Source organism: Aphelocoma coerulescens, chromosome 3 (genome assembly GCF_041296385.1).
Source record: "Aphelocoma coerulescens isolate FSJ_1873_10779 chromosome 3, UR_Acoe_1.0, whole genome shotgun sequence".
Classification (NCBI taxonomy): Eukaryota; Metazoa; Chordata; class Aves; order Passeriformes; family Corvidae; genus Aphelocoma; species Aphelocoma coerulescens.
Genome location: NC_091016.1, coordinates 3,279,909 through 3,306,673, shown reverse-complemented (window position 1 = coordinate 3,306,673; position 26,765 = coordinate 3,279,909). Strand labels below are relative to the sequence as shown.

Sequence of the window (26,765 nt, the reverse complement as noted above, 5' to 3'; positions counted from 1 at the left end):
TTGGACACGGAGGTGTGCGTGCATGTCTCGTCGTGTTCTTTGTGTTAATGGCTGTTGCAGAAGGTTCGACTGTTAAAAGCATGACTTGTGTTGTTGCTAACCACAGATATTGATGAATGTGAAATAGTCCCAGATGCATGTAAAGGTGGGATGAAATGTGTTAACCACTATGGAGGATACCTCTGTCTACCCAGAACAGCGCAAATTATTGTAAATGAACGAGAAGAAGCAGCAGCTGAATCCACAAGTGGTCGAAACAGCGTCATTCGCCGGACCCCGGCCGACCCTCAGCGTGCCCCTCCCAACCCTACCCACCAAATCCAGTGTGCAGCTGGGTATGAGCAAAGTGACCACAATGTGTGCCAAGGTAAGCCAGCGCCTGCCTCGGTTCTGCTTCCGCTGCAGTCGGAGCGTGGGTGACAAGAGACCCAGGGAAATGCCAGCCTGTAGCCCTTGTGTTGATCGAAAGGGACTGTTGCTCCATTAACACCTTTAAAGATACATAAATAAAATACAGAAATGTTATTGTTGTTGTTCAAGGTATCAGAATGTGCAGCTTGTTGCAGCCTTACAGTCTGTTCCATCTATTTTGGGCTAACAAGTCAAATTAATTCTGTTGTCTGTAGCTCCTAAAAAAAAAAAACCCTGACAGCAACTCTAGTGAAGCATTTTGTGTTGTACTAAGTATGTCTAGGAAAGGAAGTGCTCTGCAAAGAGTGGGCAATGCAGCAAGGCATAAACAATTTGGAAAGATTTGCAGAACTCTGTATTTGTCAGTAAGTGAATGCTGAATGAACAAAAAATAACCACAGTATGAACTTTTGCTTAGAGCAGGCTGCAATGCAGAAGGGTCCTGTGTTTTTATCATGGATAAGGAATATTCCTCTAGGAGTAGGAACACAACTTCTGAACAGCCTGGCAGACCCTGCCAGTTTACTTCCAGTCTGAGCTTGGCCACTCTTGAAAACTATGGCAATGAAGAGCTTTCATCTGAGTGTACATACACCACACACAGTGCCAAAAATTCTCAGGGCATTAGCAATGTTAATTGTATGCATTCAGGAATCAGCCTCACAAGCACTACTGTAAACTAAGACTGTTTCATTTATTATTTTATATAAATAGTTTACTCTTCTACTTGCTGAAGTAACAAATGTTTCAGCCATTGTTTTGTTTTCTTTCATAGAAATATATTCTACTACTTGCTCACAAACTTGCTTGTCAAGCACATTAGAGGGACACCCATGCAAAGAGAGGGCAAAACTGACCCTGTGGTTCATCTTTTCCACTTTGTGGCCTGTAACAGTATAATCACATAAAATAGTACTTGAGAGACTATAATCAGGGCAGGCTGTAATACACAGTGGTAGTTTCCTTCTCCCTGGTATTCATGTATGCAGAACATTATTTATCACTAGTAAGTAAATTCCCTGTCATTCTGGAGCACAGCAATCATCATGGAGGCTGGAGGAGTTATTTTTGTGGGCGAAGCCTCAGAGTTGCATTTCTGGCTTATCTGCTCATGTCCAACATTTCTGTCACTCTGATTCAAGAATGTCGAGAACCTACCACAGGAGGTCAGATCCCCTTAACCCTGGGTGTTCACTGAGGGTCATCAAGGAAAAATCAATGCTAAGGATGGAAGATTGTTTTTTTCCTTAGTTTAACTTGGTAAAGCAGCTGCAGAACCAGGAGCAGAGCTGCTGGGTTTGGCCTGGCACTCCTTCCTTCAGGTGATGCTGCTGGCACTACTCTTCACTGGTGAACTGCAATAAACTGCTCCAACTTTAGCACATAACAACATTTGTATTTGATAAAAAATGCAAGTTATGCTAGAAAATTTCAAAACATACCCATCCCTTTTGCTACGCTGGCTTTAGGTGTATAAATTTGGGATACAGTAGGGAAATTTGACAGCATTTAGTACCCATAGTTTGACCTCCAAATAAAGGTGGAGTGTTAAGTTAGAGACTGACAACTGGTTGAGGTTTCTGTTTTGTTGAGGAGAAATTGGTGGTGATACATCACTATTACTTTACTCCATGCTCTGGCTTCCTGGAACTTGCAACTAAATATTTCTATTCAATTCACAAATCTTTGGCTAATTTATAACAACAACTAAGTGTTGTTACAGTACCAGAACTTTTAACCAGCAGGCACACAACCTATGGTGAAATCTTGGGCTTGACTGAATCAAGCCACTCATTTCCTCATGCCAAAATTTCAATCTAGATGTAGAAAGCATGGAAATATTAGTGTTTAAAAGTTGAAATGTATTGCATTGAATGCATTCCAGCTGGAAAAAGGGTAGTGGACAGTGTGCTTGAAAGAAAGGATGAAAGACTTTTGGAGCACTTAAAGCATGCATTCAACTTCATGATCTTCATGCTTTTTCCACTGCTGAAAGTATCTTATAAAAGATAATCTTGATCAGCAATGGTCCCTCTGCGGATTTATTTAATTATGGTTAAAAGACTTTGCTGTGATAACTGCTCAAGGCTCCTAGGGAGTGTAACTTACAGATATAGTCACACTTAAGCTTGTTTTATTGTTTAGTAAATCAAATACGAAGTCCAGCTCCTTCTAATTGTTTGCAGATGTATGACATTTTCCTTCCAGTCCAGCAGCACTAAGTATTTTATAACCAATGTGAAAGTGTGGAGACCTCTGTTTCAAACAATAACATGCTCTGAGGAGCTGAATTAGTGACATCATGCTGCAGTGTGAGGGGCCTTCTGTTTTAACACAAATGTCCACTCCCTTTTTAAACATGGAATAGTGGGGGAATGACAGACAAAACACACTCCTGTGGCTCCTGTGCTTGGAATAAATGAACATAAATGACACTGGTCCTGGTGGATTTCACGCCAGTGATGTGAGGATACAGATTTCTATAACTATTGATGTTAGAAGTGGGGGTAGCAAACATTTCCTGGGATGTCCTTAAGATACTCTTTATGAGCAGTGGTGCCAGGAACCCCCCAAACTGAAGCAAAGATGAGGAAGGTTATTCTGGAGGAAGATCTCTCATGTGGAAAATGTTGTTCTTCAATGTAAACACTTGAACTGTACTTTAAATTCTGAGTTTATGACCTTAACTTATCCCATTCCATCCCATCCCAATCAGTTCCCACTTCACTGTCACTGCTAAATTTGGTCCCTGAGGGAGATTCCCATATGTGGCATCTGGTCATACTTGGGTGTTCAGCCCTGCCACTGTGAGGTATCACTGTAATGAGGAAGAGCAAAAAAGAGAGTAAGAAATAATTTGAAGCAAATTACTGAGTTAAACTAATGTTCCCCAGACAGGAACATTAGGTTTACTAATGTTTTGCCTGATAAAAACCATAAATAGCCACACTCTGTGCTTGCATACAGGACTGAGTTGTATTTTGCTTTGTTATTAGGCTCTCTGTGATTTGAGTCTACTCCTATTGAAGTCAAAAGAAAATCACCCAATTAATTCAATTTTGTCAAACCTGGTCTGTAAGAAAGTACTGACTTTTCCTAGAATGTTAATGACACTTGAATGAAAAAAAAGGATCAAAAAAGGTACCAAATAACCTGTAAACTTGAGAAGGGAAAAGAACTTATTTTTCTTAATTCCTATCATGGTGGCAATACAAGCAATAAAGTAAGCAAAGTTTTTTGCTCCTCAGCTAGATTAGCTTTTGATATTTCTCCAGTCTGTCTGTAACTCTTTGTGCTGCTGCAATGTCAAGTACAGCAGGGAGACAGATTGCAATACAAGAGATCAGTGCTTATGTGGGAGAAAGACATTTCTCCAGAGTTCTGCCCAGACCTGGTGGACATTGCTTGCTTTTTTCCTCCTCTGTGGAAGGAGGAAAAAAAATGAATTTGTTTTCTGTGCTGTGGTTGTTTTTCTCCCTACAAAATCATTTTAGGTATCTTTACACTGGTAAGAGTTAGGGATTTTTTCATTTAAGTTTTCTGGTACTTTTTAAAGTAACTTACCATACTCCAGATATGCTTTTAACTCAAGTTAATTAAGTGTGAAGAAGTCAAATCAGGCTAAATTTTGCACCTGTAGAGTCCTTTTTGTTGTTGTCCTGTTAAGGAGGGAGGGACAAAGGGGAGCGGTTCATGATGTCCTGCTTTCCACAGAGAAATCACTTTATGTTATATATATTTACACATGTCAGAGATGTGCAATTGGCATATAAAGGGCACAAAAGATGTGTGAGTGCAGGTGCACTTGGCTGCCCTTGGCAGAGCCTGGCTGTGCCTCTGGCAACAGCTCTTCCCTGGCTTTTTGGCTGGGGCACCGGAGCCCCTCTGCGCTGCAGCTCCTAATGAGCTCCACTTACCGCGCTTTGATTCCCCTCGCCGAGCGGTCCTGGAACGTGCAGCCACATCCAGTCCAGCTGAAACAACCTGAAATGCACCCCAGGGGTGCCACTAATGTGCCACAACCACTAACGAGCACTCAGCCTTCAGGGCCAGGCTCCAAGGAGCCTCAGAAGTGCTTGGACTGGGATTTTGGAGCCTCTGCACCAAGTTTGGATCTGCTCTTACGGGTTCAATCCATTGGCTAATACAGACATAGCCTAAAAGACAGCTAGAGAAGTTCCTTAGCCATGGAAATGTTTTGGAGAGCTTTTTGTAAAATATTGCACCATCCCAACTTTTCCCCCTTCCTGTAGAGGTAAGGAGTACTTTTTAAAATGCTTCAGGGCTATTTGTAAAAGAGCCTGAGGTGTGACAAGTTTAGTTCCAGGGTTGTTCCTCTTAGGGAAAGACTATTTACAAGGACATGCAGTGACAGGACAAGGGGGAATGGGTTTAAATTAAAAGAGAGTAGGTTAAGTTAGATGTTAGGAAAAAGTTCTTCCCTGTGAGGGTGGTGAGGCCCTGGCACAGGCTGCCCAGAGAAGCTGTGACTGCCCCATCTCTGGAAGTGTTCCAGGCCAGGTTGGATGGGGCTGGGAGCAACCTGGGATAGTGGAAGGTGTCCCTGCCCATGGCAGGGGGCAGAATGAGGTGATCCTCAAGGTCTCCTTTCAACCAAAACTATTTTACGATTCTGTAAACACCCCTAAGCCTGTTGAGTTTGAGGATAGGGTGAGGATAGAGGCTGTGGCAGGAAAAAGAAGGCCTGGTTATCTGGTTTGGGATGGCAGTAGCTCAAAGTGCTCCCTCAGGCCATGTGCTTGTGCAGCACTCCAGCAACTGGGGAACACTTGTTGCCAGCTGTAGCCACTCTTAGAGACCAACCTAGTTACATGTGCCATTTCAATGCTCATTACTGGGACAAACCCCAGGAATTCTGCAGGTCTAAGAGGATCCACGGAGGGACACAAGCTGACACTTTCACGGCTCTTTGTTCATAGTTTCCAATTAATTCCTTGTACATTTGGATACATCATGCAGAGATAGTCTTTCATCAGCCCACCCCGAACCAACTGTTCAAGCTGTTAATCTGTCAAACTGCTGCATTCTACTGCAAGGAAGCATCTCTTTAGTAGCCCTGAGGGTCCAGAGGGGCGTTCACAAAAACCCATCTTGTTTTGAGGGCCTGGTTTTGGGCATTTTTGAAATCTGGCCACTCTGAATCATCTTCCCATCTGTGCTGTTTGCACAGCTGTGGGTGTCAAGTCAAGACCTTGGAGAGATATTCTCTGTTCTGTCTGACCACTTTACTGTGAACATCCATTACAAGCATAAATACTAGCAGCTGCTTTCCGTTCCTGAGTTAGTTACTGCTTTCCCATTGTCCTGACCCCTGCAGGAATACGCTCAGTGTGTTGCAGCTAAAGATTCCTCCCATTTGCTTATAGTGCTAAGTGTCCTAGAGGCAAGCAAGCTTCCCCAAGTTGTATTTACCTTAGCTTCCTGAATTGGGATTATGCAGGCAAGCACTGGACTTCAAGTTTAAGTAAACTCATTAGCAGTTCTCATGGCTTCTTGCAGCAGAAGAATGGGATCACACAGTAGTCACCTCGGCTGTCATCCTCGTGGGCTGCATTTGTTGATTTTGAAGCCTGTTGCCTTAGTAGCTCAGAGGAAGCTCATGTTTTGACAGACAAAACACAGCAAATGGATTCAGAAGGCACATGGCCTGAAAAAAGTCCAAGCTCCAGCCATCTGTCCTCCTTCAGAATTCCTTTCTCTAAGCTGGAGGTCTTTTCCACAATGCAATCAGGAATAACACCAGATAGCAAAGGGGAAGAATGTGCTTATGCCTGATCCTGATTTGGCATCCCAGAGTACTTGGCACCCCATTAAACAGCTCAGAGCACTTATTTCTCTCTTCGAGGAATTCCCTGTACCTGTTGCAGACACTCAGAGCCGAGCATCCTACAAGTCAGGAGAACCACACAAGGAGTGAGGGCTGTCACCTGCTGCACTCGGCGGCAGCACCAGAGGGCACAAAGCAGGACTTGGGGCAGCACGGGCTGGCTTTTGTTCCCTGTGCCAAAACCTGTTCTCAATGGAATACATTCCACAGCATCACAGTGATACAGGCACTTGCCCCAGCAGTGCCAAGGCACCCTGGCAGCTGCTTTTAGCACCTCTCTCAGATAATAGTGCCACTATTGCCACTGGGATGTTCTCATTGTGTTTGCTCTGGGCAGTTGTTTCCTCCCAGTCTCCTGCACTGTCACTCCTCAGCCTCATGAGAAAGGCTCTGTGCTCTTCCTTTCCCCATTTTTTTGCTCAGGATGATTTTCTCTCAACCACCACTTTTTTCCTCCATTTTCAAACCTGTGAGGGTGGTGACTCCTACTTCAGATTAATTAGTGTATAATGGAACTGCTCTTGCCTGTGTTTTATTTTCACTCTTGCAGTCTGTGTTACTGAGTCACCTTTGCTGGAACATTTCTAAAGGATTTCAGCATTGCAGACACATTTTTCAAAGATCCAAGATTTTTCTTGAGCCTCTCCAGTGATGGGTCACAAATTTAGGAAGCTGGAAAACTAGTTCAAGAGCTGAAATTTGAAACTGTTAATTCCTTCATTTTATTCTCTTTCCAAGTGATTTCTCCCTTCCCATGCTGGCCAGGGAAGATGATAGCTGCAGTTTCTGTGTGCCAAAGCAGCCCCACGGGAAGAACAAAGCTTCCTGCAAAGGCAGCAGAGGCCTGTTTGATTCCTCCCTGCACCACCCAGGGATGCCTGTGTTCCTCTCCCTGTCCTCTGCTAGGGAATCCCATCTGCTGCCCCACAGCCAAGCACCCCAGTCTCCAGCACTGTGGGAATTCATTCAAGAGTGCTGTTTAGACTTGCTGGTTTGCCATTTTCCTACTGTCAAAGGCAGTGGGAGTGTTACAGGACTCCTTTCTAGTGAGATATTTTTGGTCTGGTAGAAAACCACAAGGAGAGTGTCATTTTTGAGTTCACCTACCAGGTTGCATCTTAAACATTCCGCATTTTTGGTGGTGTAGTCAACTCCTCTTGTGCTGCACTTTGTCATGGCAACCCCTTTGTGCCATGTCTGTGTTAACTGGGTAAGGGTTTGTACTTTTTGATCATGGGATAAATGTAAGCTGAGCCTGACCACCTCCTTTCATTAAACTTAAAATTTATTCTTTTTTTTCCCCTCTGTGATGCTTTTTGAGCTACTTTTTCTGGGCTACCACTATTTATGCATGGTCTAGAATAAGTCAAATGAAATTTAAGCATCCCTTAGGCTGAAGGGTTTTTATCAAAGGGAATTTTGCCATGTACCTGTCAAAGTTTAGATGCTTCTATCCACAAGACTGGAAGATCTGAACTGGGCTTGTAAGATCTCTGTTTTCTGTATGACAAGAATACATGGAATAGGTAATCAGACATACAAAGTTCATTAGTAAAAAGTATGAAATCCCACAAAGAAATATCTGTTTCATCTGCTAAATTCTGTTTTCATAGCAGTCAGAAAGCAACAGTTTTGGAGAGAAAGGTATTTGTCATGATTCTATAGACAGCAAAATGTAACCTGAAAAAAACCATCCTAAATACACAAGAATACTGCTTGTACCTTCTTTCATCTACCTTTTAACTTTACTAAAAATACAAGAGGGATTTGCAAATTACAGAGCTCTGAAGTATTTTAGCCCACATGTAGTTATTATAAAATACCTTTAATGCTCCTCCACATTTGTGTCTTATTTGTTAATCTGAAATCACGTTAAAGGTTGGTTCTGTTGTAAGCAGAGTAGAGAGATGTCCTAATTTTTGTTAGGTATAATTACATGGTCAAAGCTGTAGCATCAACGCTGAAAAAAGTGACTAAGAAAACCTGTAACCACTACAGTTACACACACTTTTATAAGCTACAGTGCTAAGAAAAAGTTCTTGAGGCTCAGAAATGAATTAGATGTTTTCTAGCAATATGTATCCCAAGCTCTTAATTAGGCATTTTTGAAATTAGATATTCAGTAGCCTCTTGTCTTTTGCTGTTACTGCATGGCTTAAATAAATAACTTTAAAGTAAAATTCTTAAATGGGATGACAAAGGCTTCAGTGTGTGAAGGTCTATCTCCTGGGAAGAGATGTTTACTTGGGGAAACTCTGAATCTGGCTTTATTAACTCCTTATTTAAAAGAAATCATGCCTTTGATTGGACATATTAATTAATTAAGCCTGTTTTGATCAGCTCTAAGGAGGAGAAGATACTGCTGAACCTTCCTTTACAAGCTGAATTTAATCTGAAGGAAACCCCTGGTGTGGTGCATGACCCAGTGTGAGATGATTTAAGCAAATGTGACACTGCACTTGAGCATGTTCAGCCCGTGCCTGAACAGATGTTCCATGGAGATTCCTGAGTACAAACAGAGCTTGTTCCAGGGTCCTTATGTGCATCTGCCTGCACGGATGGGATTCCTGTTAACAGGTAACTGGGCAGAACGTGTGCAATCAAACCAATCCCACTAGCAGATGTCACCCAAAGACAAACTCTGACAAGGCAGATTGCTGTGCAAATCTGGGCCTTATACCAAGAGTTAAGTTTGGGCTTAAATTTCAATTAAAATTCTCCAGAGTTAAAGAAATCCAAGGGGAAAAAAAAAAAAAAACAACAAAAAAAAGGAGGCATCTGATGGGATATAAAGCCTCCATAATTCCAGAAAAGAAGTAATTTGTACAATCAGTTCCTGGATATCTGGTAGCATTATAAATTTAGAAAGAGCTCCTTACCAATACTGTAACAGCTGCCTGTTATCAGAAGTACTCAGAACTGGGAAGTGCAAGGACTTTTGACAGGTAACAACGTTCTGCGTGCTTTTAAAGAGGTTGCCAATAAGGTAACATTTAATAGCAATCTTGCACAGAGCAAAAGAATCAAACATGGCAAAGCAAGCAGAAATTTAAGTGTGATTTTAGCTGACTTGACCTATCTTAAAAAATACACAGGAGAAACAATCTCTTTCTTGTCTAAACTCACTCTGGGGAGAATTTTGAGTATCTGGGATACAGAGTAGGTGGAATTAAATACACTTTTAGAAGCAACAAATACTTGCCTGTAGTTTTTAAAGCACTTTCTTCATAAATGAATTTGTTCTCAAGGGACTTCCTTATCAGGAGCCAGTTCTCCACAGAACTTTGAGATGATAAAGGTGACCTGGGTGAAACAAGGACTTGCCTGTCACGCCTGGAATGAGTTAAAAGCAGGAATATAGAAATATTTCACAGGGCAGTGAGCACAGAATCACATCAGAAATAAGCAGTGCTTTGGAGCAACCTCTGCTCTGCCCCTGTGGGCTGTGGATGGCACCTGACTTCATTCCTCCTAGAAGTTGTTGGAGACTAAATCAGGAAAGAGAGCAGAATCCAAAAGTCCTTTCCATTTCCCAAGGGAAAAGAAAACACGTGTTCTTCTCTGACATCATCCTGCCTGTATGTACTCTGCATCCAGACCTTCCTCGGTCTTATCTGGCTTAATTTGAAGCATCAAGACAGATTTTCTTTCCCACTCTCTCCTTATATGTTACTGGACTAGAAAATAATTTGGGGATGGTTGATATTCCAAAGATATTCCTGACAATTCCAGCACTTTTTCCCTGGAGCAGAAAGCACTGCACAAGCAGATAAAAATGATAGGCTTAACACCACTGAGCACCCCTTGGGTTTCTGGTGTTTGCAGAAGCAGAAGAACTTTACAGCCTGAATTAAGCTGAGGTGGAAGAGAGCTAGAACCACACTCCTGATAGCATTTGTGTAGGAAAAGTTGGGTGCAGGAAAAAGCCACCCATTTTCCCCACTGCAAACACTGACCATTATTTAAACAATCCAGAAACTATATTCATAAGTTTTAATCTATTAATCAGCATGTGAAAAGGATGATTTTGGGGAGGGGGGCTGGTTTTTTGGGCATGTTCCAAGACAAAGTATTCCTCTATTAGAAACTGTGGCTCTCTGTGTCTATAAAAAGGAAAATTCCCCATTTCTAGAAAAGATATTTTTATGAAAAGGTTGCTTCATTATGTATTTAAATAAAAACATTCCCTCCATTCTGGTTACACTCAGAGTTCAGTATCCACTGTGAGGAGAATCTCTTCCTTACTATGTATGCAGATTTATAAGGCTCCAGGCACCTTTGAAATAAATTGAAAGCACAGCCATGTAATAGAGCCAAACCCCAAAACCAGCCAAGGAGATCCACCCAGCAACACCCTCGAACACCCTCAGCTCTTCCCCTAAGCACAGCTTAAGAGCGCTGGTCTTGATCTTGTCTCCGCTTTCTCCACCCTCCTAAAAGCTTCCTGGGGGATTCCCCAGCTCCGGAGCCGTGCAGGGACTGTTTGGGATGCAGGAATAGTTCACTTGCTTGGTCTTCTTCCCTCTCAAACAGCTCAGGAGCAGGGCAGCTGCTTGCAGAGTCTGGGACAGGGGAGATACTGAAAAACAGGAGCAGCACGAGAAAGCAGCAGCTTGGGGAGGAAGAGAGGTTTTTACAGCAGAGAACAGTGTAGCAAAACCATACAGAAATAATCAAGGCAGGTTTGTAGCTGCTGCTTCCCACTTTGAGTCTTTATTTGTGATGCTGGAAGGTGGCATGGCTGGAGCAGCCCCCAAAAGGAAACGCTTCCCAAATCTCTGCCATGGGATAGGAGTGAGAGGAACAGTTTAAGAACTTGATTAAACAAAGCTCACTGTTTTATACAAGTGAGAGCAGAAGTTAAAAAGCAGCAACTTTTGGAAAGATTAACAAACCTAATTTATGCTTAGAGCAATCCTCAGTTCTTAAAGGATGTCAGGATGAGGTTGATTGTTGAAGGGCAGATTGGTGATATCTGTACTTTTCTGAGGTATGTCCCAATGGCCAGCTTGAGAAAGCAGAGTCTGTTAAGTTTTCCATCTTGCTGGATTTGGTGGCTGTTACCTGTGGGTTGAGCACAAAGCCAATTCCCCAAAGCCCTGGCTAATTAGTCTGGTGGACATCAGATGTTCAGTCCCACAATGGAACCACTCCTGGCCCTATGAGCTGCAGAAGGCTGAGACTTTTTTTGGGAGAGCACAAACCAGTGCAGTTTTGTTAAAAATTAAAACCACTGGGAAATTCAAACAAAAGTTTCTGTAATTCTGACAAAATGGTGTGTAAATAATCTGATTGGTAGCTGTCAAGTGCAATTTCTATATCAAAATCAGGTATTGATATCAGAACATTGTAATTACAGGAATCATGGTTTGTTACTGTGGGGCAGAGCAAGCAATACTGAAATTCAGTGACCCTGAGTACTGGTGCATCTTCCAGGGGCCCTCCAAGGCCCCATTCTCCTGGACAACATGTGCATGGAGAAGGAACTGTCCTGCTCAAAACAGCCTTGTGGGGCACACACTTCTCTCCTTTAAGGGTGGGACTCGATGATCCCTTTCAACTCAGACTATTCTCTGATCTGTGACTTAACCAGCACATCGAACCCCACAATTGCTGTGTTCAGTGGTGCATTTTGGGACAAAAGCAGCAGCAGCAAGAGCAGCTTATATCATTCCTTGTATTTCATTCTTTGTTTTAGTATCTGTCATGTCCAACCCAGCCAAAAAGTGGCCTCAACACATTCTGGCTGGTGGAGGCTGAGAGAGCCCCGGGGGCTCCATTCACATGCCTCACGTGTGACCAAGCAGGGGCGAAGGGGCCACTCCGCAGCCTGGTCCTCAGGGTGGGGTCCCACTCCTGCTACAGCCCTGAGCAGTAGGCTGGAAGCAAAGCATTAAAGGGACCAAAGGGACCGGCTGGGATTTGCACATACTCAACGGCCATCCAGGGGGCTCAGCCAGCAAGAACAACCCTAAGCTTGTAAGAACAGGAAAAACAGCAAAAAGGCAGCACAAAACAAAAAAGGGTTTCTAATTTGGCTGTAACGTTTCAAGCGGGACAGCCGTGGGAGCTGCCTGGATGGAGCCCATCCCCGCGGAACGCACCAACACACGCACTCGGCTTTATGGCCCAGAGCTGCAGAACTGCCTCTGTCACACAAAGCCAGCTTCAAGACAGCATTACTGTCCCGTTGGGATGCACTTGGGATGGGCTGCACAGACAACAGCCCTTAAAAACTGGAATGATAATATGCAGGTTTTTCCATTCCTATCATTTGTCCTTAATTGGAAAAATTAAATGCTTATGTCCCATTGTTAACTATTCTTAGCACTAATTTCACAATTTGGCCCAGTGGTGACCAACTGGTTTCCCTACAGTTCTTCTCTTAGTTCACAGCTGGGCTGAATTTATTTAGTTTGGTGCTTAGGTTGCATTAAAAAAGTTGTGTGACAGGCTCCACATGTTTTAATCAGAAACCTCACTGCACTCAATTCCTGCCTGAAGAAGGCTACAAAAAGCCAGAGGAAAGAAAGGTAGTAGAGTTCTCATTCTGGTTTATAGCTCAGAGTATGTTTACAGCAGCCCAGAATAATTCAGGTGAGAAGGGACCTTGGGAGGTCTCCAGCCCAACATCCTGCTCAGCTCTGAAATCAGACCTGGGAGATTTATCCAGTCACTACTTGAAAAACCCCATGGATGGAGAGCACACCATTTTTCTGGGCACCTATTCCACACCTCGACTGCCCTAATGGTGAAAAAGGTTTTCCATATACCCAGAACCCCTCCTTCCAATTCACCCTGGATTGACACAGACAAAAGAGATTTGCTAAAAATGCAGATGTGGAGGGAAAAGGGTTTGTTTTCTTACAAATGTGTAGGTGAGGAAGTGTTTTCCATAAGGGAAGGTAACAATTCCCTGGGTTTGAATGAAAACATTTTCCTGAGGAGCAGACTAGCTGAATGTCACTCCCAACCTCCCATGACCCAACTCCTGCTACAAGTGAATCTCGGCAGCTTTATCCTTTCCAGATAAAAACAAGAAAATAAATAATATCAGTGTGTATCCACAAAGAAGGAAAGAAGTGAAGTTTCGCTGATCAGTGACTGTTGCTTACTTGAACTCTGAATAGCTGCAGTTTTTTCATAACTAGTGCCCACCAAGCTTCTCAAAGTACTGAGAGCACATCAAGACTGATTTTAATAAACAAAATCACTGTTTGTACTTTGAAGTGTCATTTTAAGATACCTTTAGTTGCATTCCAGGATTTAAAGCACACGTTTAGATCCCTGTGTTTTCCCTGACACCTTTGCACATGCCTCAGTTTACACAGCTCCTCACTGCTGTCCTCAATCAGTCCTTCACCTTGTTGCTAGGAACTTTTATTTTAAAACCCCTCACTAACAAACTTGCCAGAGCAAGCCTGCAATACCAGGCACAGGCTGATCCTACTCATGGGTGGGTAGGAAATGCTTGAGAGTAGCAGAGGGAGTAGCCTTGATCTGGAGGAATTGGCTGTTTACTCAGCTTGCAGTTCAATTGCTGGGACAGTTTTCAGATCACTCTGCTGAATATCCCAGCTTGTCTCACATCTACCAGTGCTGCCCCTTTTAGATACTCTTCAATTATTGCTTCTATTTAATTCCTTATTCTGCTTTCCTCTTTTCTTCACTTAAACTTTTGGCAATGAGTGCCAAAACCTGGCTGAAAACAGCAGTTCACACTGTGATCCTGGATAAATTACTGTACAATTAGCAACGTCACTTTCAAAATGTTAATGAAATAAAGCTGCTCCTTTAGGAAAGCAGATACTTTACAGTTGATGATTTATGGAGACTCCAAACAGCATCGAGAATTTGCAGTGCCAGATGAGGCCATGCTGTCACTTTTATTCAATAAATACTTCGTGCCACTTCTGTAGGAAGTGAGGCCTGGCTTGGCTACAAGAACCATCTTCTCTGTAAAATCTCATCCCTTCTGGAAGTTGAATTTCAAACTCGTTGATGACCTGCAAACCAGATCTGTTTTGTCCCTTCTGAGAAGCAGATGGATGCAGTGGCTGGTTTGGGACAGAATGACACGTAGCTGTGCATCCACAGAGATCTTTCCAGGAACTTCTCAGATTCCTTTTCTGGCTCAAGGGGCCTTGCTCTCCACTACTGGACATTTTGGGCAAGCACATGTACATGTAGTAAGTGTGAAGCCTTGTGGGGTAAATAAAAATTCCTGGACAAATAAGGGGAATAATAAATCAAGCCCAAGAGTTTCAAGCCAATATGAAGAATTAACCTATTTACTGAACCTTCTGTAGATAAGAGTTCATTGTTCTTTGCTTTGAAAAGATTTTTGTTTTTAATATGTATTTAACCTTACTTATCTATTATGTTTTGCTTCCTTTTTATTTTCCTTTCATTGAAAACAAGACTTAAGTCCTTAAAAATCATTTGGACCTGATCCTAAAACACACTGAACACTTCCCAGTCCAGAAAATAATAGGGTACAAGAACTTTCATGACCTGCTTTTCATTTGTCAGAGGTGTTTTTGAACCTCTGATATCCGTTCAGAAGACCCTGTGGTTATTAGCTGGGACACTCTGTTTCTTTTCTTTCATGCTGATTTTTTTGCCTGTCCATGAAATCTCCAAAGCAAACTAACAGTCTGCTGGGTCCTATATAAATCTAGATACAGGTCTCACTACAGAGGATGTTCAGTTAACTGGTAAAAATCAATCTTGCCATTGGTCTTCCACTGGTGTTTTGCATATTTATTGGTAGCATCTGATTAATTAAACTCAGCCTTTAAACCAAGGCAGTTGGTTAAATGTTATCTATGAAAGTTTTCAAGGTACTGAAGCCCACATGTTTTCAGTCTACTAAAAAACTTCCCCTCCTCTTCAGTAGTCCCTGTCTGGAAACCTTGTATTTTGAAAAAGTTGTTTTTGTTTTTTTTTTTTTTTAAATCTTTACAGGCCACAACTTTTGACACCTTGCTGTCCTATGAACCCCTCCCCCCCTCTCTAAGTCTGTTGGCTGCTTAAACATGGTCCTGGCTTTTAGTTCAGGGTTTGGAGCAGCAGAACAGGGGAATCCTTCTCCACAGCCAGAGCTTCTGAAAGCCAAGAGCTCAGAGAAATCCAGGTTCTAGGTTAGACCTCCCAAACTTACACAACTTACACAATGAATTTGAAGTTGATTAGCTTGGCAGAAAGCTTAATGTTGCACACATTGGTTTGGGTTATTCAAGCTAACAAATATAATTGCATAAATAATAGGATTAGTAAATAACTTTTTAAAATTACTTTAAAACACTTTAGTTTCAGAATTTTAAGCAATTCCCCCCTTTATCCTATAGGTAAGAAATTAATGTGCTCATAGATATTTATTCTTTCTCCACTATAAATAGACCATCTTCCTAATACTCAGCTACATCTCTCCTTGCTTCACCTCTTCATTCCATTCTTTGCTCTTGGCATTAATTACTTGGATATAATTAGCATCCCATAGATTCATCTTTTGCCAGTTCACCTCTTGCCTCATCAGTTCCTGGAAGACAGCACTTCCATGAGGAAAGAGCCACCAGTCAATTTTGTTGCCATGCAGCAGCTCAATGAGGATGGCATGGACTTCCCCCAAAGCTGCAAAGCCGAGTGGCTGATCAATGCACTGGAATTAAATCCATCTGGAAGGCATTTGAGGCAGCAAGGCATCTCTGAGAACCCTAAGTGTGATTGACAGCTTTTTCCAATAGCTTTGATCAAAGTCTAAATTGAGAAATCTCTTCTCCCATCCTGCAAGAATTTATGAGCAGAATTTATTCTGACCAACCAACACTGGCCTGTGTCCAGCAGCATCTGAGGCCCTCATGTTTCCCTGTGGATCCTGCCCAGTCATTAACCTCTGCAGTGGTCACGGAAAGCCTGCAGTGGGCTTTAATCACACATTCGTGGCTGTCTACTTAGAGTTCCAGACAGCCAGGCAGGGCCAAATGCTGTACTGACAATGTCCTGGGCATCCCTCAGATGTGCCAGGATGCAGACAGGCATCCCTGGCACTTGGCTCATACATTCCATTTGCAAGAGCATAAATATCTGGGATCTCACGCCTTTTAAAGAAGGGAATGGAACACACAGAGAACCAAGCAAAGAACCTTTGTGGGGGGGGAAATAAAGGATGAAGAAGGTCCTCAATGCTTTTTCAGGAAGGATGGCTACAAGAAAGACGGAGAGGGACTTTTTACAATTTACGTTTTGGCATTGAGAGAGTAGGTTTACATTGGATATTAGGAAAAAAATTCCTGGCTGTGATGGTGGTGAGGCCCTGGCACAGGTTGCCCAGAGAAGCTGTGGCTGCCCCATCCCTGGAAGTGTTCCAGGCCAGGTTGGATGGGGCTGGGAGCAACCTGGGATAGTGGAAGGTGTCCCCTGCCCATGGCAGGGGGTGGCACTGGATGAGCTTTCAGATTCCTTCCAACCCTAGCCATTCTATGACTCTAAAGCTTCCCACTCAGCTCTCTTCCTGGGGCCAGAAAGCAACAGAACATCTCAAGCCACAAAGTATTAAAAAACTTGTCCAGTGAATCCGTCAGGGCCTGTTCCTTCCCTTCCCCCCAGTAGCTGCAAAGCCAATTCCTTTTATTCCTGCCATTCTCCGGAGGCAAAAAGCTTGGTTTGGACAGGCATCAGTGCTAATGATCATCCCACAGATCTTCTCCCTGTATCCTGGGCTCCGTGCTGCCAGAGCTTTCCAAGCCCTGCCAGTGATCCCAGACTCTCCTGACATGGAGCAGTGGCCCAGACCAGTGTTCCCTCCTTGGAGGGGCTCATTTCTCCCTGTCCTTGGCTCTGCTGTCCACGGAGCATCAACACATTCTGGGGAGCACCCGCACTTGGTCACAACCACAAATGGCTTCAAAAGCAACAATTTTCTTTAATTTGGTTGTAAACTGCTCTTTCAGGAATTTCATCAACTTGCAGGGAGTAGCAGGGATTGTCAGAGATTCTCCTCTCACAACCACCTTACAAAAGCTGATTTTCTCACTGGGCTGTGTCCTGACAAAGCCTGGTTCTCTCCCCATGCTCCCTTACCTGTGTCCTGTACATTTTAAGATCATCTGGAGACTCGCCCAGGGCTGTATCTATTTTAGAATGTTTTTATTGGCAGCCAGTGTACAGTACCATGCACCCACGTGAACAAAATTACAGAGCCTGGACAACTTTTGTACAGAATTCCTTTGGCCACGGTTTCTCTGTGGGTTCCATTTGGCAGAAGTGATATCAAGCAGAAGTCTTTCCCTCAGCTTCTGATGTAAACTAAAATACACCTTATAAATAGAAAACACAGGCATTAGGAGCAGTGTGCCTTTGGGCAATCAGCCACCTTTGGGCTATGGGAAAATTCAGTTAGATATGATTCATAAATATAATGAATAGGGTGCCATAAACTCGCCTTGCTCTTCACAAACAAAGGCCCATTCTCTGCCTTGAAAAATTAGAAGGGCAGAACTTAGAGAAAAAGGGAAAGGAAAACAGGAGAAAAGTAAGAGTGGGAGATTTAAGGGGAAGAAAATAAATGGGGCTTCAATTGTCATTGGAAATTTTGAAGCCCACCAAACAATGTGTGGAGTAAAACTCCACTGCATCCCTCCATGTCCCACTGCTGATGAGCTCCAGCGTTGCCTTTACAGAACTCACCGTGTAAGACATTTCAAGAAGCTGTCAGTTTGTTCTGCAGGCTCTGGTTTAGCTGAAGGCTCCTATTGATTACAGCTGGAGTTGGATCAAGCTGGGGCTGCCTGTGTTCTGCTGGCAGCCTCTGGTTTGTAAATACCTTTCATCTCAACCAGCAGTGATGATGATGTGCTGGGATGATGTGGCAGCAATTATTTATCTGCTGCCTTGGGTTTTCTCCTCCACACTTGCCAAAAGCCCTACAGTCAGGTCATAGAGAGGGATGCTGACATCTTTACATTTCCATTACATCCTCCTGCTTCTTCTGAAGGAATTCTAACAGCTCTATTGTCATTTAAGCAGTCATTTCTTTCCTCACTCTGATAGATTTGGAAGCACCAAACCTATTCCACCATATTTAGCAAGTTTGAACTTGTCACAAATAACACTGTTATCTAATAGCACTCCCCAAAGGAAAACCCCCTCCAAGCCTCCCTTTTCCCAGGTTTCTGCACATCCTGTCTATATCCAAAGATGAAGCAGGAAAAGCAGGAAGGGTAGGCCTTGGTTACCCTCTGAATGGATTTACACACTTGCTTAATACCATGTAAATACTGAAAAATAAAGCATGGATCTTGTCAAACTTAAGAACTTAGCAAATAAGGAGCATTAGAAACAGCAAATAGAGCTGAAGTATCTACTGCCAAGTCAGTGAGAGATCCCACGTCCTGCCTGGCAATCACTCTAAATACATCCTTTCTCCCACTTCATGTGATCTTTCCAGGTCAGCAATGCTGTGTGTTAGTTTAATATTTTAAAACTGGAACTTTACTGGTATTTGGCCTACTTTTTCCTATTTATTTTCTAAACAAATGATAGCCACTCCCTTCTCAAACTAACCTTTTAAGCTTCGCCAGGAGTCTGTGAAGATCACAAGGTATTTTAAAAAAGAAAAAGAATCACATGCTCAGGCAAACAAAGCAGGTTGCTGCACTTCCCCCTCCCGCCAGCCCTGCAGCTGGATGTTCAGGAGTCCTCCACTTACTCTAGGAAGCACTGCTGAAATCTCATTTTCAGTGAAAAGTGCCAGGATTATGGTAGCACAGCATCTATTCTGAGGCAAACCCATGTAAATTCCCAGCCAAACACCAGGGGGAAAAAAAAAAGAAAGAAAGGAGCAAAGCTGTCCCAATTGCTACTTCTACTTGATTGCTTAAAGGCAGCTGGGAAGGCAGATCCTCAGCCTGAGAGCAGAGCACATCCCAATTTTAAGGCAAAGTAAATTTGGAAGAAGAAATAGCTCTCTCTTCCCAAGGAAACTTCTGTTTTTTAAAATGTTCGTTTTTATTTATTACTGACTCATTGAAAGAACAAAGTATTTTTTAGTGTCTTTTTTCTTTTTTTTTGTTCCCAAACACAGAAAAAAAAAAAAAAGCGTGGCTAAACCCCAGAAGAATCTTAGAGTGGGGCCAAAAATAATAATAATTTTCAGTTTTCAGAATTTTTTTGTCAGGTTTTTGAAAGAACAACAAATACTTCCCAAGCACCGCTCCAACTTACAATCTTCAGTAGACTGCACACCCTCAGCTTATTTCAGTTGCCCCTCTCATCCATCTCCCCTTTTCCACAACCTCCCCTGGCCTCCTGTCTTGCTTCTTCCATGTTCTTTCTCCTTCCTTCATTAGTATCCATATAGCTTTTTCTCTTTTTTAAAATTTTACCTTCAGAGGATGGATTTCTTTTCCCCTGGTGCCTCTGCCTCACTTTTGATCCTGCCTGGCTTCACCTCTTGTATCTATTCTCTTACAAACAAAGAATTTTTAAAATTTCAAACTCAATTTTAAGCCCTCCTCATGTGAAGAATTACATGGAAAATTGAATTTTCCACTTAAGTTCTAAGGGGGTGGCAGTTAATAAGAATTCTTAGGGCAAAACAGACAAACAAAAATTTATAAGATCCAGTTCACTATGGTTTTGTTAGAGCAGAACTGTCTGACACTGCTTGGTTTTGGCATAGTCAAATTTATATTGCCACAGAAACCTTAACTTCTGCACATCCTTTCACTTCACTTGAACTGTGCAACCTGAACATTGTGTTATTCTATCCCAGCTCTCCAGTCCCCTCCCATCCCTAGAGTATATTTTGGACCAAATCAACTGATGTGTCTTTTTTTTAAGTACTATTTCCATAATTTGCTTTTATTTCTCTATCATTCAAAAGTTGTAGAAAGCGAGAAAGTGAACTTTTTTTAACCATTTCTATTTCACAGCCCGGTGCCCTCCAATAACACCTTAAATAAGTTTTAGATACATTTCTGCAAAACAAGGCATCTCTGGGTATGTCCAGCCACACACTAAAAGTATCACATAACCACATAGGAAAAATTCAGAACTAAATAATGCCTTCAAAGGCATTTCTGAAGCTGGAACAGCATCAGGAATCTGCTTATTTACGTAGGGAGCTGTGGAGATTGCAGCATGTTGGTACTGCCAACAGATAGGATGATTAGTGCTAAAAACAATATCATCATTTAGATAAGCCCTCTCCTTCTGAGAGTTGCTATTGAACTCAGCTTGAACTTAAATGTTCTCAGCTTGGAAACTGTAATTGCTAAAAAGGCTCATTCAGCCTGCAAAAGCTGAAGGGGAATGAGAGGGTATTGATAAAATTGATCTCATATCAAATAGCTTAAGTTGCTTGTCTTACACCTGAAGGTCCTTCTGAAGGTCCCTTGTTTCTTATGTCAGCAGAGCTGCACTGATCAGCTGCACCTCCACTTCCAAAACCACCCCAAAATCAGGTTCCTGTAGCTCTGACTGGGACTGAACCAGTGGAAAACATGCCAACACACAAGAAAAGCAACATCTTTTGCAGGAGCTGTTTTCTGAGCTGTCTCAGGATGAAAGTTGATTTTTGAAGTGTGCCCTGAACTCACTTTTTGGGTAGATATTTATATTTTTTTTCCTTTGCAGGGATCCAGCAGCTGCCACTGCAAGTGCTGTGAAAAGGCTTGCAAAGCTTTAATGAGCTTCAACTTCCTAATTAAAAACCACAATGAGCTTTCAGGCCTTGATTTCCCCAATATTACAGGTTGTAGCAGTGATATTTTGTTCAGTCAAGCCTAGCTAAAGGAAAATGCTTATGAGGTTTCCAAGGAGAGAAATAAACAAAATGGAAATGAAGAGGGAACTTGGAACTTTTAAGTGTATGTAATTAAGAAAAAAAAATACATCCTTCAGATAATTCTGGAAAATATTAGGAGATATTCATAATTCATAAGCAGTTGTTTGGTTTTCTTTCAAGCAAGGGGGCAGCTTTACATCAAACACTGACTAGCTTTTCCATTAACTTAAGTAAACAAACCAGTATGCTTCAAGTTAAGTGAACATCCTTTTTTTCTTTTCCCTTTTTAATAAGTGGGTGAATCAGAAATAAGAACAAGACATTTACTTTCAAATAGGAAATTAGTTTGCATGCTATTTCTTCATGTTAAAAATACCTTGGAACACTCACAAAAACAATGTTAAGCTGAATTTATGGAAATGTTCCATATCAGTTTTGAAGATGATATGCCAGATGTCGGGAGAACTCTTTCATCTGCAATAATGGAATAGTTTAATCCACCCTTGTTGTTTTTGAGCACAGTCCAAATGTATTGGTCATCATGGGTGGGTGATCCTCACTTGGGCAGGCTTGAACCAAAAAGCACAAGTTGTTAGACCTCTAGCATAAAATCACAAGAAAGCAACAGCAGGAAATACTCCACTGAAAGTAAAAATAAGCTATTGCAAAATGTAAATCAAAAAGTTTACCATTATGACAACTCACATTTTGAAGCACTCAGAGACTCACCGATACATTGCCCTGAATTAATGGATTGTAATGACTCCATTTATGGCTCTAGCAAAAATAAAGCAAATAATATAGATCTTAAATTAATCTAGATCCATCAAAAGCATAGAATACTTTTCTTTTTGATGAGTAGGAAGACTAATAGTTAACAATGTGGTCTTCTAATGGGGGATTAAAGTGCTCTTCCCTTTGAGAAACTTTAAACACAAGGACATATATTATTGTCCATGTTCTTGTTTTAAGGATACACATTGAAGTAACATCGGATAGAAAATCCTTTTGGGAATAGTTTGTGGCCTTGTATCAGACTAACATATCAGCCATACCACTACTGTCACTTGCAGTGATCATTTCAATTCCTGTGTTACCTGACCAATGTTTTATATGTCACATTCATTTAATTCGCTGTGGCTGTGGTTGGATAATGAGGTGTATCCATGGAATTCCAAAGGATCTTGGAATTAGGAGCCATTTCCTGTGTGCAATGCACCTCCCAGAGTGCTTGGTGTGTGCTGGAGAGGGAAGGAGCATCTCACACAGAGGGAAACAGCAGGAGAAAGGAAGAAATGCATCAGTTCAAAGCTTCATTCATTTCTTTCTCCCTTCTCAGCTGCCTGCAGCTCCCAAACATGTGGGAGATGTTCTAGCACTGAAAGCTATGGCTCACTCCTTTGCTGAGCTATTCTGTGTGATAAGTCAGTTTGCTTTGGACATACCAGAGATGATAGATAATTGTGACAGAAAACTGCAGGGCAGGCTCACTTACTACAGCTTCTTAACTCTGTTCTGTTAATAGAGGGATGTTTTTCCTGTACCTTCCTATTCCTGGAATCACCATGCTTGGGTAACTTGCCCAAATCCACAGAAGTTGCTCACACTTTTGCAGTCCAAATACAAAAATCACACAATGAGTTGCAGTGCATTCAATTATCTTTTTGCACATTTCTCACATCAATACTTTGCTTTACTTCTCTTTTGTTCTGCCATGACATCCAGGAGCAGTAAAAGATGAATCCACAAGGAACTTGCTTTGCTGCACTCTCAGAGTGGAGAGGGGAAACGTTTCAGCGCACCAAAGGAGTCGTGCCGTTTTTCAGGAAAATCTCATTAATTTAAACATTCTACCTCACCTATTTGCTTAAATGTAGGTCTTGGCTCTCACATCTCTTTTTCCTGTGCAAACAAGTATTTGTGCAGGTTACCTTCGCTCAACTGTGAAAACTTGTTACCAGGGCAATCAGGCCAATATACCTCACATGAAAGGGCAAAGGAAAATTTAAAAGGGAAAAACCAGCAGAAAAGGGGGAGGTTTGGGGCTCCTGCAGAACTGTGCAGAATTAGGCTCCCTCATGACACCACTGGACAGTGACAGCACTTGGAATGAAGGTCTCTGCATTAGCAGGTTTTGCCACTCCACAAATGGGAAATTTCTCCAGATATTTCATCTCCTGGTACCTCCTGCCCTGATGTTATGTAACCAATTTTATGCAGGGCTCTACCACCACAGAGCACAACCTCCCAACACCAATGAGTTAAAAGCTGTCTGGGCATCCAGCCCAGATGAATAACATCCCAAATGTTGAAGGAAGTAGCAAGGGAAATAGAAAAGCCTTTGACAGAAATTGTTGATAGCTTGCTAAGGCTGGGGAGGGAACCAGGGAATTTGGAGGTTGCTAATGTTGTTCCTATGTGTAAGAAAGGATCAGGGAGGATCCAGGAAACGACATAGCAGTGAGCTTGGCTTCAGTTGCAAGAACAGTATAAGAAACATAAATAGGGGACAGAATACTTAATTCGGTCAAATAAAATAAGCCCATACTCATGGACAAACTATAAAGGTGTAACTTCTCCAAGTATGTTATCTTCAGATGGTTCTTTCTGAAAAATACTGGCATAAACATCTTAGAGACAGAATAAAAGTTAATGAAGTGGGCAGAAAGGGAAAGGTTTGACAGAACCCTGAGGTTAAGTAAATTGTCAGTGATGCTGCAGCACCATGCAGATCACTGCATGTCTGATATCAGACTCTCTGGTGCCATTGCTGACGTGGGAGTTGATGTTTGCTCTTCAGATGAGTCCATTAGAAAAACAGACCAAGTCATTTTCTAGCCTCACTCACACTGAGAACTCAAAAAATTTAAACCCATTAAGTAAAATATTTATGGTTTACATTCAAAACAAATTGAGAACAGGTTCGCTGCAGTCCATGACAAATGCAAGACTGACATCGGTGGGACCATCATGGATTTGGATTTCTATGAACCATTCAGAAGCTTCTCCACTGGTGCTCCTCAGTGGGGACAGAAATAAGAATTTCAATCCTGTAAAATATTTTAAGAGCCTCCTTGTTTTATCTGGTGGAATATTAAGATTGTTACGGGCCAGAATAGAGAAAAGCAACCTGGAAACATTTTCTTTGGACAGAGGAGAATGGACACAGAGAGCAAGAAGATGCTATCATATATTGCAATATTTTTGAGAGCCAGTGAGCAGCAAGAAGCTGAACACTTCAGCCACAGGAGTAAGACACACTTGAGTTAGTTAACATTTCTGCAGCTCTGAGCACAACATACAGGTATGTGCTGGAAAGGAGGAGAAAAGCTTTAAGTGGCTTAAGTAAGATGAAGGTGGATGTGGATGGCATTTTTTTCCTAGAAGTTTGAAGCCCTGGTGAAATGCATCTCCTGGTTTTATGTGCTGCTTCTAATGATACGAAGCAAATTGCAGAGATTAAGCTGTTGCATAAGTGAGCAAGCAGCATGACTTTGGGAAAAGTGAGTCACAGCGGGAAGGGAATGGAGCCAGGGTTGTAGCTCAGAAAGAGAGACTAGCAAGAAAATGTTAAGGATCTAGATAAGAGCCTGAGGGAATGGAGTGCAGGAGAGAAGCAGAAAAGCTACCTCTAAAAGAGGCAGCCATACACGAGGGTTAGAGAAAGCTATAGCTAAAAAGCAGGTCAGGCAAAATTTTTGTACACAACTGGTGGTTGAAATACAGAGCAGGCTGCCAAAGTCAGCAGTGGAGGGACAGAATTGTGTAAATCACTTCAAGAGGCAGTGCGGGCACATTTTTGGAAAATGAGGGAATCACTGGGTATAGCCATTGGTGAGGCTTGTGGAATTAGAACTATGAAATGCAAGTTGATTTATATTTTGAAGGAATACAGGAACAAGCTCTACTGCCCTCCACGGTTCTCACACCATGGCTGTGGCACCCTGCAAACCTCAGTCACTTGCCAGTGCAAATCAGAGCATTCTCTTACCTTGCAGAGAGTTATGGATAGGAAAGTCTTACAAAAGGAACTTTCTAGAACAGCCCTGGAAATGGTTGCAAAAGGCAGTATTTATGTTAGGGTGAGTCACTGGGGTCTGATGGCCCTATTTACCACAGCACAGCTGAGGACTTCCATCCACATCTCTGAGAGCGCAGTGTGGCTCCCGTGTCATTTAATTGAGACACGGTGTCCTTTAATTGCTGTGCTTCTGCCCCACTTCTCCTTAGACTCTGATCTTGACCTTAATTTAAGGATTTTATCCAGCAACTCAATAGAGGCCCACATCACCCAAACTATTCTGGGCACAGCAAGATTTGACCAAGCACAAGCCTGCAGGAAAATCAGAGTGAGATTCCTATAATTAAGGACTCTGTCTTGATGCTTAATGGATCTGAATTCGGAGTGTTCAGAGAACCTGAATTCTGTGCTTTACAGTCCCCCAAATCCTTGACTTTGGAACTGTCACATCCTTTCAGTGCAGTATTCTGGATGTACCACTTACAGGCAAAAGGCAGAAATTAAAGTACTCAATCCTAACTCATTTTGCAAATATTTTTTCTCACCAAAGTACAAATAAATCCCCTAATAAGTTTGATTTTGAGTGGCCTACTGAAAGACTACATAATTACCTGAGTTCAGTTATCACAACGGTCAAGACACTGAAGGTAACCCAGCTCCATTTTCAAGTAAGATTGATCTGCAAAAGGATTGTTAGAGACACACAGGCTGTTTCAAAGGAATTTTCCACCTACACAGGGTGTAACTGTCCAGAGGAAACCTTTCTGGGAGTAAATTGGTCAGACTCAGAGATACAGATTACTTCTTAAATGCACTGTATTTCACAGGTTGCATGTGTCAATAAGCAAATACCATTCTGTTTTTTAACTACTTAATACAAACTTATAGCCCTTGTTTCTGTGTGGTGAACAGCACAACCTTTAGAAATGTTAGCTGCAGTTAGAAAATATAAAGAAAAAAAAAAGAGCAGATCACTTTCGTTACTGGTGTAATTTATATGGCTTACCTGGGCAAAAAAATGCTTGTGCAACATCTAGAAATGAAATTTAAACACAGTTGATGAGGAACTATTCGAGAGTGTTTTCAGGTGTTTTCTTATCACGTAAGATATTCACTTAAGGCAGAAGCCTCAGCTATGGAATGAGCTGCTGAAACAGTTCTGGAGATGAACGTTATCATGATGACACTAAATTTGGAAAAGAGGATGTAGAGGAAAGATGCTCAAGAATGAGCTTGTAAAAGCCCCATATTTTCTTTCTAGATCTGTTTTTCATACTGCACTCATCACTGTGGTATCTTGAGTGCTTTCCAGTAGTGCATTAAGCAACATGACAAACATCTGTCACATGTTTGTTCTCTCACCCTCTCCCCAGAGGGACAAGTGTGTGCAGTGGAGAGCCTTGTTTTAATTTTTTTTAATTATTATAAATACACATGCACGTAACACATTATTAAACATTCATGCTAGAGAGGAAAGGTCAGATAAATTTATCTTGCTCTCAGGATCAGAGCTGGTGAACTCTGTGATATTCCTTGTATCACACCCTTGCCCCAGATTGCAGTGTCTTCTCAGGGACCAAATCATGGCCATGGGTGTCTGCACCAGGCAGAAACCAAAAGCTGTGATTGCCAATGTCCTCATTTACTGTTCACACTTAAGCCCAGGGATTCTGTCAAGAAACATCAAATGGAATGAA

The 26,765-nt window shown here is 42.1% G+C and overlaps 1 protein-coding gene and 1 long non-coding RNA gene across 3 annotated transcripts in view; one reads left to right on the top strand and one right to left on the bottom strand.

Annotated features, from left to right (window-relative positions):
• Positions 1–26,765, top strand: part of EFEMP1 (EGF containing fibulin extracellular matrix protein 1) — a 46,040-nt gene that overhangs the window by 3,916 nt on the left and 15,359 nt on the right. For both annotated transcript variants that reach the window (XM_069008891.1, XM_069008892.1), the window contains exon 4: positions 107–367. In XM_069008891.1, coding sequence (XP_068864992.1) covers positions 107–367 — 261 coding nt within the window. The remainder of the gene's footprint in view (positions 1–106; positions 368–26,765) is intronic.
• On the bottom strand, positions 354–10,209 carry LOC138107553 (uncharacterized). Its single transcript, XR_011149584.1, has 3 exons — positions 7,690–10,209; positions 3,976–4,070; positions 354–3,229 (listed from the first exon to the last, which is right to left on the bottom strand). It is a non-coding gene; the product is annotated as an uncharacterized lncRNA (long non-coding RNA).